Here is a 16,974-nt window from a genome sequence, read left to right on the forward strand (position 1 = left end):
ATTGTGAAGACCCTGCCTGGCAAAATAACAAAGCTGCAGTGACTCCAGCACTAGGAACAAAAGGGAGTAGGGAGACGGATACTGCTGGTTCCTTCTCCAGATTTCCCTGTGCCTCTTCAAAATGCCCAGAAGCAAATCTCCTGGCTGCCCACGGAAGCAACAGAACTAACATAAAAACACAGCCATCCTTTTGTTATCTTATGCCTACTTTTCATAGAATCATAGGAGTTAGAAGGAACCTCAAAAGGTCATCTAGCTGAACCCCTTGCCTATGCAGGCACTCCCCTGCTACAACTTCCCCAATAGGCAGTCATCCAGCTTCTTCTCAAAAGCCTCTGTTAAAGGAGTGTCAGGCAGCTCCTGCCACCAGAAATTTCTCTCTAATGCTCAGTTGAAATTCCCATTCTTGTCATTTGAACCCGGTTCAGGCCCTGATCTTTGGAGCAACAGAAAACAAGTTCGCTCCATCATCTAAGTGGAAGACCTGAAAACAGGTGTGGGGAGGTAGCCTTTGGTCCTTGAGGTTGCTGAGCTACAACTCCAATTGGCTGTGCTTGTTGGGGCTGATGGTAGTTGTAGTTCAGCAACATCTGAAGGGCCAAAGGTTCCCCACACTCAGGTGCATTAATGACAGAGTTTCGAACAAAGATGTGCTCTCTCAAGCCCACATTCGCAGTATGTTTGCACTCCTGTCTCAGCAATGTCTACACTGGCTTGGTCATGTCCACAGAATGGAAGACGGCAAGAACCCCAATGTTGTGCCCTACAGAGAGCTGGCTTCTGGCACCAGGTCAATTGGCAGACCAACTTTGCACTACAAAAATGTTTGCAAATGTGACGTGAAGGCTAGTAACATCAGTTCTGCTGTGGGGGAGACCCTTGCAGACGATTGCAGCACCTGGAGGCAGAAAGTCAGGTTGCACATCCATACCAGTGGCCAGAGGAGAAATGACTGCTGGGAGGAGTGCAGAGAGAATAAACGCTATGGTGCATCTGCAGCAGCACAACCAGATGCCTTCATCTGCCCTAGCTGCAACAAAACATGTCTCTCCCGCATTGGTCTCCACAGCCACAACAGGCACTGCAACCTTCCAACCGTTTGAGTTCTCCCCCAAAGGAACGTTCTTCCATTGTCTCCCAATACAGACAGATGCCAACCACTCTCAGTAGAAATAACATTGGCTGCATCCCTTTGAAAATAACAGGCAGGATCAAATTAGGTCCATAAATTTTAACGGGTCTGCTCTTGAGTTGGATGCGGCCCAGGATCTCCTGTCCGTCCGTCCCCCCGCCTAAGACTCTGATGTCAACAAACTGGAAGGTGAAGAAGGCATCTTTCTTAAGCCTTAGTGCCCTTTTGAACTTTTGAATGCATGGCAAGGTCGTATCCTGGCACTTTTTCTAGCCCACAGTAGAGTCCTGCTGCAGAAAAGCCAAGGAGAAAGAACAGGACCTATAAGTTGCTGCTTTTTAAAAAAAAACTTATTTTCACAGTAACTGTTAAGGCAAAACCTTTCTGACAACTTGGGCCCCTCAATCAAAGTGCAATCTCCATCAAGGTGTGTGCTATTGACTGCTAATTAGTTTTGAACTTAAAACAACCAAACCTCTAGGCACTGCTGTCAAGTTCTCCCTTTTTTAAAAGGGAAATTCCCTTATGCTGAATAGGCTTCCTCACGAGAAAAGGGAAAACTTGACAGCTATGCCTCTAGGGAACAGGGCTGTAGCTCAGTGGAAGAGTCTCTGTTGTTTTTAACGTATACTTGACTTTCTTCAGTAATGCTTTCTTCTGGATTACTTTACTTGATTTTTTTTAATGTAGGTTGCAAACTGCTTTGAGATTTTTTTCCCTTAAAAATACAAAGCGGTATAGAAATTAAATGAATAATAACCCCCAGATTCTCTATGTAGGGCTGGGAGAGATTTCGGCCTGAAACCATGGAGAGCTGCTGCAAATCAGTGTGGACAACACTGAGCTAGATGGACCAATTGTAGCTTAGTCCTAGAAGAACCACAGTTCCCAGCACCCTTAAGAAACTACAGTTCCCTGGATTATTTGGTGGCGCGGAGGAGTCATTGCCTTAAATGTGCGATGTGTACACAGTCTCTGCCTCTCTCACACAGGAACCTGGCACCGCACTCCCCCATCTCTGCATGGTAAAACTGCTTTTGAAACTTAGGGGCTTTCAAAAGCAGATGCAAATACAGTATGGCATTGGGCATGTATGCAGTTATGCTCTTCAAAGAAATAACCGTAATTTTAAAAATCCTGTTCATCACGCCCAACTCCCCCAAGTGCGACTGAAGTAGCTGTTTGTATTCCATATGAAAGTCTTGAAAAGAAAATGTTTTACTATAAAAACCCAAATTCACAGGCAGGAGGGAGCAAGGGAGGGAGAGAGAAAGAAAGGAAAACACCAAGGAAGGAAATGGGACGTAGTAATTTTTGTAATCTAACTCTTGCTAAGCAGACAGGGGGCGGGGGAAATCTTACAGAATGATGCTCTCATCTGGCACTAAATTGTTCATAAAGGAAGGAACTTACCCAGATCTTATCAAGTCCAGGGGTGGGAGCAGGGGGCAGGGGGCAGCATAAATTAAGAGCAATTCAAATTAAGGGACACTTTCCGGAGTCAGAAAGCTGAGAATGGAAGAACCCTTTGAGCTTTTATGAAAGGCAACTGCAGCAGTAGCGTGACTCGGGGAGATCCTGCTGCTTCCCCCCCCCCCCAACTCCTCTTTCTCCATCATAAACGCCAAATGTCCCAAGCTTCAGAAAGTATTATTATTTTTTTTAAAAAAAAGAGGAACCTACCTTTTGGGGACTCACTTCGAGATTTCTTGCTCTCAAGGGGACACTCGCTGCTGCTGTTGGGTGAACACGCTCTTCTCTTGCCTAAAACTTCGTCTGGAAGAAAGGGCGAGGGGGGAGGGAGGAAGAGAGAAAGAGAGAGAGAATTAGATAGAAAGGCACACTCTTCTTTCCATCACCGCCACCCTTTCATCCAGAGACTTTGGGGGGCATGTTGAACACACACACACAAATCTGGCTGAGCGAGGGAGGAGGGAGGGAGGGAGGGAGGGTGGCGGAGTGGAAGTCATATTGAGCTCACAGATATGCTTTCCTAATCATGCAGCCCAAAGGGACCCGGCAACCCTTCAGCAAGCTGATCAATGGCCACCGTTTCCAGCCATAAATTTGGAAATCTAGTTTATTTCCTTACTGAACTGCATCATTTGATCGGCCGCCTTTCGTCCCCCGGGTGTGTCCTTGCTTCTCATACCCTGATGCAAAACAGCTGGGGTCTTGGCGGGTGGTTTGGGGGGGGGGGAGAAAGAGAGAGAGAGAGAGAGAGTATTCACTTCCCCCTTCTCTCACACACACAAGCACCCTGCTCCTCAATCTTTCTTCACAGGCTCAGTCTCTCTCTCTCTCTCCCCCCACCCCTTCGCTCTTGGCGATCACAAAATCTTCAGCAATCTTCTCCCCTCCAGACTGCGGGAGCACTCAGCCTCTGCATCCGTGCAGTCCTAGCAAGCCAACGCAAAATATCTAATATACAATTACAACATCTCTCTCTCTCCCCCCACCCCCTTCTCTCTTTCTCAATCCCCCCTCCTGCTTTCCCCTTCTCCTCCTGTACAGATTTAAAAATCAATATCCTCCCATAATAATGCTGGGGAGACTGTTTGTCATCGTCGCAAGCATCAAATTCTCATCTATCAAAAAGGCTCTGCCTTAAAGGGACTGCAACCCCTCCCCCCACCACAAAAAACACCCTGTGCAAAACAAGTATCATATGGTGTGTGTGTGTGTGTGTGTGTGTGTGTGTGTGTGTGTGTGTTGCAATTCTGAAAAGGCTCAGAACATCACTTAATAGGAGCAGAACTCTGCTTCCCAACAATTTCAGCTGCTTCTTTTTTTTTAAAAATGGAAACAACCCCCGACCAAGCTTCTGGTCCTTATGACTAATGAAAACCCAGGATGAAAGTGGTGGGTTGAGAAATGGGCTTCAGCGTCTCATGTACCTCTGTGTCCCCCCAACCTCGACATGACCAGAGCCAGAATTAATTATGTACAATTATGTTAAAAAAGATGTACACAAAATAAAATTCATGCCATTTTGCTCAATTTGTTTAATTTATATTTAGATGCAGAATTGAGCTTTTCCTGGCATGGAATTCAACTTGCTCGGGTGGTGTAGATTTAATTAATTAATTAATTAATTAATTAATTTAAGCACAAAGTCCACACAGCTCTTGTGCATATTTCTTTGCAACTGGTCATGAGCTACATGAAAAACTACCCTGCTTGGATTGTGGGGACGTGATTGTATTGCTGGTTGCAGTCCTAATTGCCTGCTGTTTAACAACCACTGTGTTGCTCAGACTGGGCAGCCATTGCAAATTAGGTGAAACAGTATCTCTTGATGGAACAGTTTCTGTGAGTGTGGGAGTATGTAAACTTTCCTGTGGATCAGAACGCTTAATCAGGGGGGAAGTTTTCCCTCTGCCACAGAGTTTTGGGCAGCGAACCCTTTTGCCCTTTTTTCCCCTAATGGCTGGCAGTTTTATCTCTTTGGACTCTGATTTTCGAATGAAACCTTCATCTATATAAGAATATAAGAAGAGCATTGAAGCTGAATCAAGCCAATGGGCCCATCTAGTCCAGCATCCTGTTCTCACAGTGACCAACCAGATGCCTGTGAGGAAACCCGTCAAGCAGGATCTGAACCCATGGTCTCCCCTCTTGCAGCTTCCAGCAACTGGTATCCTGAAGCATTACCACCTCTGCAGTTTGCTTTTTTAAAAAGGAAAATGCTACTGAAACCTCTCCCCCACCAACTAGGGATAGCTAGTTCTGTCTGTTTCTTTTCTCCCCCCCTATCATGAAGTCAGTTCACCCCTTTTCCATATCAGTTTGCGGAAACCCTCATGGAAAATCTGTCACCTTTTTAGTGCACGTTTTTCCTATTGTGCACATTTACATGTGCACACATTTTTGCAACGGGATTTCCTGTGATGTGATGCAATTTTTGAACATTCTTTTCACTAATAGATGCATTTTATGCACCCTTCGCCCTAACATCATGACTTGGCTGGAGGACTGCACAGAGAAATTGGGAAAAGTGCAAACTTCCAAGGGTGGCTGCGTTTTGGCTTCTGTATGGTTTTTGAAAAGTGCGTGACTTGGGAGAGACTTCTTTTAATGTGAACTTAATCAAATTCCTCCCTCATCCCTACTAACAACTGAGATGCTGACAATGAACTTTTTGTTCTTGTTTTTATTATGCATTTTTGTTTTTTTTATGTTGCATTTCACCCTGACATCTACGACTGAAGAGCGGTATACAAATTTAATAAAATAAATGAAACTACTATTTTTTTAATGCCTGAGGCTTAGCCTCAATCTATGGGAAACATGTGACTTTGGGGTATTTCTCCGTGCCTTGCAAGCTTGGATTCTACCGAACCTGGACATCCCGCTGACCAGCACGTGCAACACACTTGCTCCTAGAAATGGCATCCATGACAATAGGACAGTTTCTGCCCTATGTCCCTAAACCGTAAAAGAACAATGGACTGGCAGGTGAAAGGCACCCAGTTGGGGTTTCATGCCACAGCATGCAGTTGGCTCTGCCCTTTGCCGGCAGGAATAATCGGAACAAAGGGAGAGGGGGGGGAGGTCATGGGAATTACAGGGTGTAATTTAAACAGAGGGCAAGCCTCCAGCAGTTGGGGAGGGGAAGAGAAGGAAAAGTGCTTGGAGCCTAGAGACTCAGGAGCCAACATTTGATTGGTTAGTTTTAAATCACTATGCAATGTCCTGCAACCAGCAGACCCTCCTTGGTCTTGCTGCCCCTGCTGGGCTCCTCTGCCCACAGCCTCACAGCCACAAAGAATGCCTTAGGTGTGTTTCCCCCTCCTAATATAGTAACTCCTATGGGAGTTCCCGCCCCACAGTCTGCAAAACGCCATGTGCATTTTCACTCCTAAAATAGGCTCAATGACGCTAGTCCCTATGGGAGTGCCGTAGCCTGCAAAATGCCCAAGGTAAATTTTCAGTACTAAAATAGCCCCAATGACGTTAGTCCCTGTGGGAAGTTGCCTCCCCCCCCCAAGTCCCACAGCCTGCAAATTGTGTTGTGAGTTTTCACTCCTAAAACAGCCTCAACGACGCTAGTCCCTATGGGAGGTTTCCCCATAGTCCCTTAGTCCGCAATATGCCCTTGGTGTGTCTTCATTCCTAAAATAGCTTCAGTGATGCTAGTCCCTATGGGAGGTTTCCCCCAGTCCTATTGCCTGCAAAAAGCTTTGGGTGTTTTCACCCAAATATGCTAGTCCTTAATGGGATGTTTTCTCTACATTCCCAGCCCATCATTCTCCACAACTCCCATCAGCCTCAACAAGTATGGCCAAGGATGGCTGGAGCTGTAGTTCAGAAACATCTGAACATTAAGTTTCCCCCCCAATATTGTTGTAAACTTCTGTGATATATCTTTAGGGTACAGCAATATATAAATATTTTTAATAAATAAATAAACACCTGTAGTTCGGCAACATCTACTCTAGATGAAGCAAAGTAGAATATAAAACATTAAAAACATACACAACACAAACAACTAAACCAACAATGCAACCAGTTAAAAAGAATCAACACTGGTAGAACTGTATAACAACAAGAACCTCAAATGCAAGTTTAAGCTGATAGCAGAATCAGAGAAAAGGTACCAAGCAAGCCTTTACACTACAGCATTGCACAAATTGTGGGGGGAGCCACCACCAAGGAGGCGCTCATTGCTACCTTGTGCTTCAGAATGTTTACAAGCGCAAACAGGATCAAAAGCAGAATGGCAGATAACCACCCCAGTATCACCATGAGCTCAAATCTTAATGAAAGCACCACAAATAGAACATCTGGAGGGACCTGAAATGGTGAAGGAAAGCCTTCTCGGAGAGAAGTGTTTCACTTTGTACATCAACATTCTGGAGAAGACCGATTGTTAGGCAATGAGCAATTTGAAGACATTAAGGGCTCTTCCAGACTGATGTTTCATTACTGGTATATTCTGAAACATGTTCTTGACAGAGTAATGGTGCATTAGTGATGGATTTATCGTGCTTTTGTTCTGTGATGCTTCCACATTATTGCCATCCGACGGAGCTAAAGTGCAACAAATATGGGACAAAAATAAACCAGACTATCTGTGGATAAAAAGTAATGAAATTTCAGCAGTGAGTTACAGGATACGCACTGATTGGAAATGAAGCGCAATGTGACAGGCGCAAACAGTATTGAAAAATGGATTGTGTGTGACTGCCCTGATAGTATCAAGAGCACAAATCATCATGAATGTGCAATAAAAAGGATATCCGGAGGGGCCCCGATTCCCAAGGTGTGGTTTTATTACATGAACAGCTTTGAGACGCCTCCTCCAAAGTCCCTTTGGAGAAACACAGCAGAGGAGGGGAAGGGGCGGCTTGTTTCACAGCCTCCTCCACTGCTCACCTATAACGAGGCCGTTTACAAGGAGAGGTGTGCTGACATGCCCTGCAAAATTCATTTTTACAGCCTGTGTCGGGTCATAAAAAGGTGGTAAAAATTCATAGTATGGAAAAGAAGCCCAGCTGTTCGTCTTTGTGGTGGAAGGAAGAGATCCAGGTTCACTTTGCAGTTGCTGCATGCATAGAGGACAGTGCTTGGGCGAGCGGCTGGGAGTCTCTTACTCTCACTTGTGTATATGTGAGTATCATATGGTTAAGATACATGCCTATTGTCATTGCCAAGCTAAGCATGGCCTATCTTGCAGGCTACGCATGAATGAAGACTGTGCTTGGGAAGTGGGTACGGTTTTCTTTTTCTCATTACAAAATAATGTATCTGTACAGTTTGAAAGCATGCCCCAAAGTACAAGTAGATAAATAGGTACCGCTCTGGCGGGGTTTCTGTGCGCTGCTCTGGTTTCGCTGCTCTGTTGCACCAGAAGCGACTTAGTCATGCTGGCCACAAGACCCAGAAAAACTGTCTGCGGACAAACGCCGGCTCCCTCGGCCTTTAGAGCGAGATGAGCGCTGCAACTGCAGAGTTGTCTGTGGCTGGACTTAACTGTCAGGGGTCCTTTACCTTTTTTTCACATGTAAGTATTGTATGGTTAAGACACAGGCCTGGTGTCAATGCTACACTTAACCATGGCTGAATTTGCACAAGCTATGCATATGTAGAGAATGGTACTTGGGTGTGTGTGTGAGAGTCTCTTTTACTCTTATCATTTCAAAATGATTTTTGTGTATATGTAGGCACCAATGTCATGCTTGGTGTCAATGAGATGCTAACCAGGGTTTACTGCTCCCCCACCTCTCAACCTCAGCTTGCAGGCCTGTTTCATACCCTGGTTAAAGAAAGGAACTTCAGCTAGCATTAATCCCTGGCATCTCCAAGTACAGCTGGTAATGTCCCCCTCTCTGAAACCCTGGAGAGCTGCGGCTAGCCAATGTAGATGGGTCAATGGTCTGATTTGATATAAGGCAGCTTCCTATGTTCCTAATATAGAAAGGGTTGTAGCTCACTGGCAGAGCATCTGCTTTGCATGCAAAAGGTCTCAAATTCAATCCCTCACATCTCCAGGTAGGGCTGGGAAGGTCCCTGGTCTGAAACCCTTGAGAGCCACTGTCAGGCAGTGTATACAATGCTAAGCTGGATGGATCCACGGTCTGACTCTGTACAAGGGCAGTTTCCTATGTTTCTGTGTAACAAAGCAGATCTCGAAAGCCTGAAGTTTTCTCTCCCCGCCATACAGCACATGAGAATCTCTTCTTTTCCGAGAAACTTACAGCCAATAGTGTGCTCACTATCATGTTCTGAGGACACAACAAAGCCAAGAAGGAACTAAGGTGAAAACTGTTTAGAAAGAAGACCTTGTCCTTTAGCCCACAGGCATTTCAAGGTTGATTCATTTTCTCAGGGTCAAGAGTTCATAAATAAATCAAGGCGGTTGGAAGGGCATTCACAGACTGAAAACATCCCGAGTTTCAAATGTTCATAAATTTGTTTAATCCACGGCAGTTGGAATCTGTACATCTCTATATTATGCTCATGGTTTCTGATTGCCTTTCTGCCAACTTTGGTTTCTTCTTCTTAGTTTCGCATTTTTCCAACATGCAGTTCAGTTCTCCGCATCAATTTGTGGTTTATTTATTTTAAAAGTCCTCCTGATAATTCATCAGCAGTTTAGTATGAATTTCTCTTAATATACACCTTTTTGCAAGGAGTGTTTGATTTATTGTATTTCTATGCCGCTTTTCATTCAAATCAATCTCAAAGCGGCTGAAAAACAATAAACAACAATAACATAATAGAACATCACAAATACAGCATAAATCAAATAATATAATTAATGAACTATCAATAAAACACTAACAATCTATAAAACATTAACAAAGCAGCAACTAAAAACAAACATCACAATTAGCAAAAGTAATATTATATGATGAACAAATCAATACAGTCCAATATACATGCATTTGTAAAGCAACTTCCCCTAATATAATGCATATTATTTTCCTTAATGTACTCATTTTTATGCATACTTTTATTCATTTTCATACACATTAGTTGGCTGGAAAATTCCACTGCAAAATTCAGAGAGGTATGACTTTTGAACGATGGCTGTGTTTCAGTTTGCGTATTTTTTTTCTGGAAAGTCTGAGTTAGAGAAGTGTGCCTTTGAATGCACACTGAATAGAATTTCTCCCCCATCCTTACTTTTAGGGAAGGGCCCAGATTCCCTGACACTAAATGAACTGTGCTACGTGAAAGAGTACTTTCTTTTGTCTGTACTGAATCTTCCATAATTCAGATTCATTGGATGGCCACAAAGTTCAGTACTATCAATGGGAGAAAAATCTTATCCACTTTCTTCTCACAATGCTTGATTTTATGTATACACCAAAATGTGTGGTTATACAAACCAGGACCAGTGCATTCTTAGCACACGATTAGAGAAGAAAAAGTGGGGTCCCAGCTTTGAGATACTGTGGGAATGGGGAACCTCAGGCGCAGGGGCCAAATCCCTGTCCATTTGGCCCTCGTGATTCTCCTCAGGCAATAAACCCTCCCAAGTTGCTCTCCTCAGTAGCCTTGGTTTTTTTACGCGTGCGCGTGCGCGCGCACACACACACACACAGAGTGTTTTTTGCCTGGCTAGAAATGCATCCTTGAAATCCTTGAAAGACTCTTGTTCGCCTGGATAGAGAGAAGGTTTTGTGTGTGTGCAAACTAGCCTACTGTACAAAGATGAAACTCCCATTTGTTGCTCTGCCCATTTTTGCCTGGCACTAGCATGTGGCCCCCAGAAGGGAATGTGGCCCTTGGGATGAAAAAGGTTCCCCTCTCCCTACCCCTGTCTTACTGGGAGCTCTGCCTGTACCTTAGGCCCATTACTCGTCTCCATTGAGAAGCATGAGGCCAGAGCTACTGAACTGACGCATCCTTAGATACCCGGCCTGACAGTTTGGCGATGACCATTACCATTTCATTTTGTCAGGACCTCGGCCTTTGAAGGCGGCAGCGAAGAGATAGCAGCTTCCAGGGGAGCAGGTAGCAGGAGCCGTGCCCTGAGCGCCGCTTAAACGTCCGACCGCACTCATTCAGCCCCCACCGGCCTGTGACAGGCTTTGACAGCCAGACTCCTTAATTCCTTTTTCTTATTCCCTTAATCTGTCATCTTTATCAGGCCGGGGAAGTGCCAAGCAGCGTGCAGGAGCCCCAGCCCCGATCAATCTCCACATTACAGCTGACAGAATGGTGCTAATAACTTATTGATCTCGTGTTTGCCGAGCCCCGCCGGGGCCAAAAAGCCTGCCATTGATTGGCTTGAGGGAAAAGGAACCTCTCGGGCTGAGCGCCGAGCGGAAAGCCTTCAAATTGTCTTCTTCCCAAGGAGCTCAAAGACAGAGTGAGGGGAGGCGAAAGGGAAGGTAGGTGGGAGAGGAGGGAGAGATGGAGAAACTCTCTCTCTCTCACACACACAAGGTAGTTTCGGGGTTGAGAAAATAATGGGGAGAAAAGATGGGAAAGGAGAAAATTAGAAGCAATATTTTGTAATAAGGGAGCCACTAGATTCATGGAGGAGAAGCCTGGCAATGGCTACTAGCTGGAAAGGCTATTTTCTCCCCCACTCTTATCAGAGGCAGTATGCCTACGAATGCCAGTTGCTGGGAATTGCTTAATGCTATAGTGCTCAGGTCTGGCTTGGGAGCTTCCTCTGGTTGGCAACTGTTGAAAACAGGATGCTAAGACCATGATGGACTTTTGTCCTGATCCAGCAACCTGGCTCTTATTATGGTCTTATTCAGTATACCCTCCTAGGCTTACTTTAAAAGGAGATTACACAACTTTACAGAGGGGAAGGCTAGCACCTGGCTATAGGCCACTGTGGTTCAGTTCCACCTCCGCTGTTGAGAGGCAGTATACCCATGAATACGAAGTTTGTGGGAATTTCAGGTAGGGGGACTGCTCATTGGGGCACTGTGAGGACAGGATATGCTGGGCAAGATGGGCCCTTGGCTTGAACCAGGACCAGCACAGAACTTCTTATACTTCTAGGACTTTGGTACATTTGACACTCATATGTGTGAGACATGGAGGAATCACTACAAGATGAGCTTCTCCCACAGTACTCATGGTAAAACTTGACTTATCAAAGTCCACCCCACCTCTCACAGGCAAGTTGCAGGTTTGAGGAGGCTCTTGAGATGTGATGGGACACCCTTCCAATTGGATGTCCTCTTGAGGTTCCCTGGGGTTGGGCAGGCTTGTTTTGTGGTATGCTAAGAGTGGCTCCCTTCCATTTTTAGCTGCTATACAGAGTGTCATCTCTCCTCCAGGCATCCACCATTTTGTTTTCCATCCATGACGACTTGGGGACATTTCTAGTCCCACCTGCATTCAAAGCAGACAATCTACCACCAAGCTACGGCCCTTCCCTTAAGACACAGGAAGCTGCCTAATACTGAGTCAGACCACTGGGACCATCTAGCTTAGTGCCGCTTATCACTGGCTGGCAGCAAGTCACTGGGATTTCAGGCAGGCGACATTACCAGCTGGGGATGCTGGGGACTGGAGCCAGGACCTTCTGCATGCAAAGCAGGTGCTCTACCACTGAGCCACAGCCCTTCCCCGTAGCGGAGAAAGTGGGGAGAGAGAGAAATGCAAAACACAAGAAAATGGAAGAACATAATTCTAGAAGTGAAGTGTGAGGAGGAAGGGAGGAAAGAAGCCAGGAATGAGTGACTGGGAAATTGAAAATGGGTGGCGGTGATTTGCACTGCAAAGTCTCCCCTGAGTTCTTAATTGGTTGGGCTCTTCCCCACCCCCACGATGCAGCTGCTCCCTGGCCAATTAGTTTCCCACTGCTAGAGAGCGAGCACAGCATCCACAGTGGAACAACAAGTCCTCCTGGCAGCCTGTTCAATACCTCTCTTTTGCAACTGCGGAGGGGGGCAGGTCCCTGGTTAATTTATGAGCTGTGCGGTCACATTACCGGCTTAACCCTTACATCTCAGTGGCCTTCAGGCGCGCCAGCGGACTGGGCCCCCTCGCTCATCGTCGGCATGTCACGATGTCAAGTCCATCCAGGGGAGCAAAGGAAGCTTTCTCATGCAGAGGCTGGAACACTCAAAAAAGTGCTGGAGGCACAGAATGCAAGAAAAATGAGAGAGGATAAGGTTCTTAAAGTGCCCCCTCCCAAGTTTATTGTAGCTGTTAATGCCCGACACTCAGCTGCATGTGACTAGGGAACAAAATTCATCGTATTTCTCCCCCCCCCACTGTTTTAACGAAAGGAGTTGCTCCAGAAGAAGGAAAACTTTTTTGGAAACGTGTTGGGCATTAATTACAATAAATTTCAGGGGGCACTTTTTGGGGGGGGAAACCCATTGTCTCTCTATTATAAAGCCACTTTGATGGCTTTATAATAAGATTATGGCCCATCGAGTTTAGTACTACACATACTGGCAGCAGCTGTCCGGGGTATCAGGCAGTGTGTCTTAACCCAGCACTACAACATTCCAAGAACCTCTAAATAAAACTGCTGGCTGAAGAATCAGCAGGCATGAACATTCCTCTCCACTTGTACTCCATGACTGGGCGTCTGCCCAATTTGATCAAAGGCAGCGCTCCGTGAGCAGAGATAATAACTCAGGTTATCAGATGATAACCGCTATTATGTGAATAACTCCATATGCCAATTCACCCGTGCTCTAGGAGAGGAAAGCAAGGAAGCGATCTGCTTATATGAAGGAAGCAATTTGCTTGGAAATGTTTCCCAATATCTTAGGATCCCAGATTCAAGAAAACCAAAGCAGCATGGAAATTGATCGCCCTGCCAGTTTGAAGAAGAGGGGGTGGGGAACCAGAGACTAAGTAATTGGGAGGGGGGCAATTTAAATCACCCCCACCCTCAGTTTAAACAAACACCGGCCACAAGAGGGTGGGAAGGCTGTCATTTGTTCTCCTGTTCAAACAGCTCTTCCTTTTGCAGCAAAAAAGGCAGCAATGACTGCCTGAGATGCTTGACTGGGAAGGAGTTGACTTTCTGCTCAATTTCATGTGATGAGCAATCAGTTATAGGTTTTCTTTTAAATTAAAAAATAATAATAATTAAACCAGGAAGGTGCAGTCAGGTAGTAAAGCAAAAATCATACTTTTACCTCCCAATTTGCTCCTTTTTCTTCTGGGATCCCAGAAGAAAAGAGGAAAGGGCAGTAGCTCAGTGCTAAAACACCTGCTTTGTACCATGGAGGGATGCTGCCAGTCAGTGTAGACAGCACTAGCTAGATGGGCCAAGGATCTGTCTCAATATAAGGCAGTTTCCTATTTCTTATGTGAAGGGCTGTAACTCAGGGGTAAAAGGGAGTTACAGTACAGCAACTGGTGGTTTGAGAAAAGAAGGGTGGGTAAAATCAGAACAATAGCGAAGAATGCAGAGACTGTAATGAGGGCAAAAATCTCAAGACATCTGGAACATGGGGAGTCCCCTTTTGAATTTTTTTATAATTGGAATATATAATTGGTATTATTATTATTTGGAATGATTTGATTGGATTTGTCATTAATTGGAGGATTTTATTGAAAATGAATACAAATTATTTAACCCCCCCCCAAAGCACCTGCTTCGCATGCAAAAGGTCGCTTAAGACACTGGAATATAGAGAGCTGCCTTACCAAGTCAAGCCATTGAGTAAATCTAGCTTAGCACTGTCCACAGGGAGTTGCACGGTCTTTCTGGGTCTTCAGACAGGAACTTCTCCCAGCCCTACCTCAAGATGCTGGGGATTGAATCTGGGACCTTCTGCATGCAAAGCAAGTGCTCCAACCACTATGCTATGCTATGCCTCTTCCCTGGTTGGTTGGTTGGTTGGTTGGTTGGTTGCTTGCTTGCTTGCTTGCCTCCTTCTTCTCTCCCATTCCTGCCTCAAGTACAGTGGTACCTCTGGTTAAGAACTTAATTCGTTCTGGAGGTCCGTTCTTAACCTGAAACTGTTCTTAAACTGAAGCACCACATTAGCTAATGGGGCCTCCTGCTGCCGCTGCGCCGCCACAGCACGATTTCTGTTCTCATCCTGAAGCAAAGTTCTTAACCCGAGGTACTATTTCTGGGTTAGCGGAGTTTGTAACCTGAAGAGTTTGTAACCTGAAGTACCACTGTATACAAACTTCCCTATTTGCATGCATGTCCTCCTCCACCCTCGTGCCAGCCAGGCATCAACCACAGCCCGTAACAGACTCTGCACTCCTAATACACTTTTCTATGGGGTCTCCTCTGACATCTTCACACAGCTCTAGGTCCCATCCTGCCAGAACTGTGCTTCATACTCCCCGCATGCCCTGGTGCCCATGTGCCCAGCACTGACAACGTTCAGAAGTTCAAATAAATAATTTGGGAAGCTGTTTCCATTTGGAAAGCCAATGAACCAGATAATGGTAACAGAAAGCAAAAAGAAACTTAAAAATGGCAACACGTTATCCCTTTTAGCCATTGAAGTCAGTCACTGATTTCGGAGAAGTGAAAGTTATCTTAAAAAAAACAAAAAACTTGCAGTAATGTTACTGTGCCATATCCCACCCCCTCCATGTTGGTTCATTTCTTTCCTTCCTATGATAATCACATGAGCGGTCTCAACCAATCAGCAACCATAGGCTCAGGGTTCATGATCCAGGATCCCATGGGGGGTGGGTAATAATATGAGTCAAGACTACAAATAGGGAGATTCCAATATTCCCATAATTTTTGGTCCATTTACTGCCACTCAGCTCAACCTATCTCACAGGATCGTTTTGAGGAGAAAATGTGGGAGGCGAGGGAAGAATCATGTAGGATGTGCTGATCTCCTTGGAGGAAAGCTAAGGTCACGTCTGTGCCATACATTTGAAGCACTATTATACCTCTAGGAACTGTAGCTCTGTGAGGCCAGCACCCTAATCAAACATTTCCCGGGATTCTCAATTACTGTTAAAATGGTATCATAATGCTTCAAACATCTGGTGTGGATGCAGTTGTAGCGAATCGGGACAATGTCATGATGCTATACAGCCAACTAGATCAGGTGGCAGAATGACATCACTGAGAGCGATCAAGGGTGAGGGCAAACAGGGGCAACTTAAAAGAAGGCAAACAAAAAACCAGTTCTCCGTGGAATTCTGAAAAAGACAATGGAAACCAGAGGCAGTTTTTCGGGAGCTACCCAAAGCATTTGAGGTGGCGGGGGGGGGGGCGGTGAGGAAAAAAAGAGCAAATCGTTTTGAGTCAGCCATAGGAAGAAACTAAAAGACCCCAGGGCTGGAGCATTCCCTACGGACACACGCAAGCCGATCAGCTCTTCTTTTGACAGGCGCTGTCTTCATAAGCTTCCCACCCCCTCCTCCTCCGCCAGCCGCCCATCTTCGCTTTTGCATGCCCTGGCAGAGTGAATTAGCCAAACTGGATAGAAAGGATTGGATTTGTTTACAGACACGCAGCAAGCTTCTCAGGGAGGCTCTAAGTCTGTGTTTGATGTGCAAACCTCCAGCTTTGCCGCCATGCCTTTGTCAGGCGGACCCCAGCTCCTGCGCTCATCCCTTTGTGTGTCGCTCTCAATTAAGATTAAAAAGGGCCTTATGCCATCATCCTCCCTTCTCGCACACAGAGAAAATCCCTTTGTGGCAAGAGAGCAGCACCTTGTAGGCAGCTTCACATTTATCTGATCTGCCGGGGGGGGGGGGAGAGCGGCACAAAGAGTGGCGGGAAGCTGGGGAGCAGCGGCGGCGGCGGGGGAGTCGATACAACTCAACCATTAGAACAACTGCAAATCATGCCACTGCCGGGGGGGGGGGAGAAAGAGCACAGATCCTGCAATGAATTAATTAAGAGCAAATTTCAATTTTTTTTTTAAAAAAAAAGACCAGTGGTCTTTTTTTGCCTTCGTCTGCTGCAGAAGTGTGGGAAGGGGACAACGCCAGTAGCCATGGACTGAGATAAAAATAACAAGACTGTAGATACACAAGATAGACCAAGGCTGGGCTTTTTGCAGTCCGAGGGCCACATTCCCTTCTAAGTAACCTTCCAGGGGGCCACATGACAGTGGTGGGCAGAGCCAGAGGCAAATGTTGGGTGGAGCAATGAATGTCAATATTACCTTTGCATAGTAGGCTAGTTTCCAGGGAGGGAGGGTGGGAGGACGCCAGAGGGGTGGCACCCAGAGCACTCACTCAAAAATCCAAATGTGCCTAATAAAAGTTGGAGACTCTTGCCTTATGTGGTATAAAAATTCACCTGCTACAACAGGCATAGGCAAACTCCCATCATCCCTAGCTAACAGGACCAGTGGTCAGGGATGATGCGAGTTGTAGTCCCAAACATCTGGAGGGCCGAGTTTGCCTATGCCTGTGCTACAACATGGACAGAAGTCTTTTGTCAAATGCAGGTAGGGCCATAC

General features: G+C 45.7%; 1 protein-coding gene across 11 annotated transcripts in view; it reads right to left on the reverse strand.

Annotated features, from left to right (window-relative positions):
* Window positions 1-16,974, reverse strand: part of SAMD11 (sterile alpha motif domain containing 11) — a 159,805-nt gene that overhangs the window by 57,866 nt on the left and 84,965 nt on the right. For 10 of the 11 annotated variants that reach the window (XM_035118488.2, XM_035118490.2, XM_035118487.2 and 7 more), the window contains one exon: window positions 2,816-2,908. The exons of the other annotated variant lie outside the window; for it this stretch is intronic. In XM_035118488.2, coding sequence (XP_034974379.2) covers window positions 2,816-2,908 — 93 coding nt within the window. The remainder of the gene's footprint in view (window positions 1-2,815; window positions 2,909-16,974) is intronic. 11 annotated transcript variants of the gene reach the window in all.

Source organism: Zootoca vivipara, chromosome 6 (assembly GCF_963506605.1).
Source record: "Zootoca vivipara chromosome 6, rZooViv1.1, whole genome shotgun sequence".
In the NCBI taxonomy this organism is placed as follows: Eukaryota; Metazoa; Chordata; class Lepidosauria; order Squamata; family Lacertidae; genus Zootoca; species Zootoca vivipara.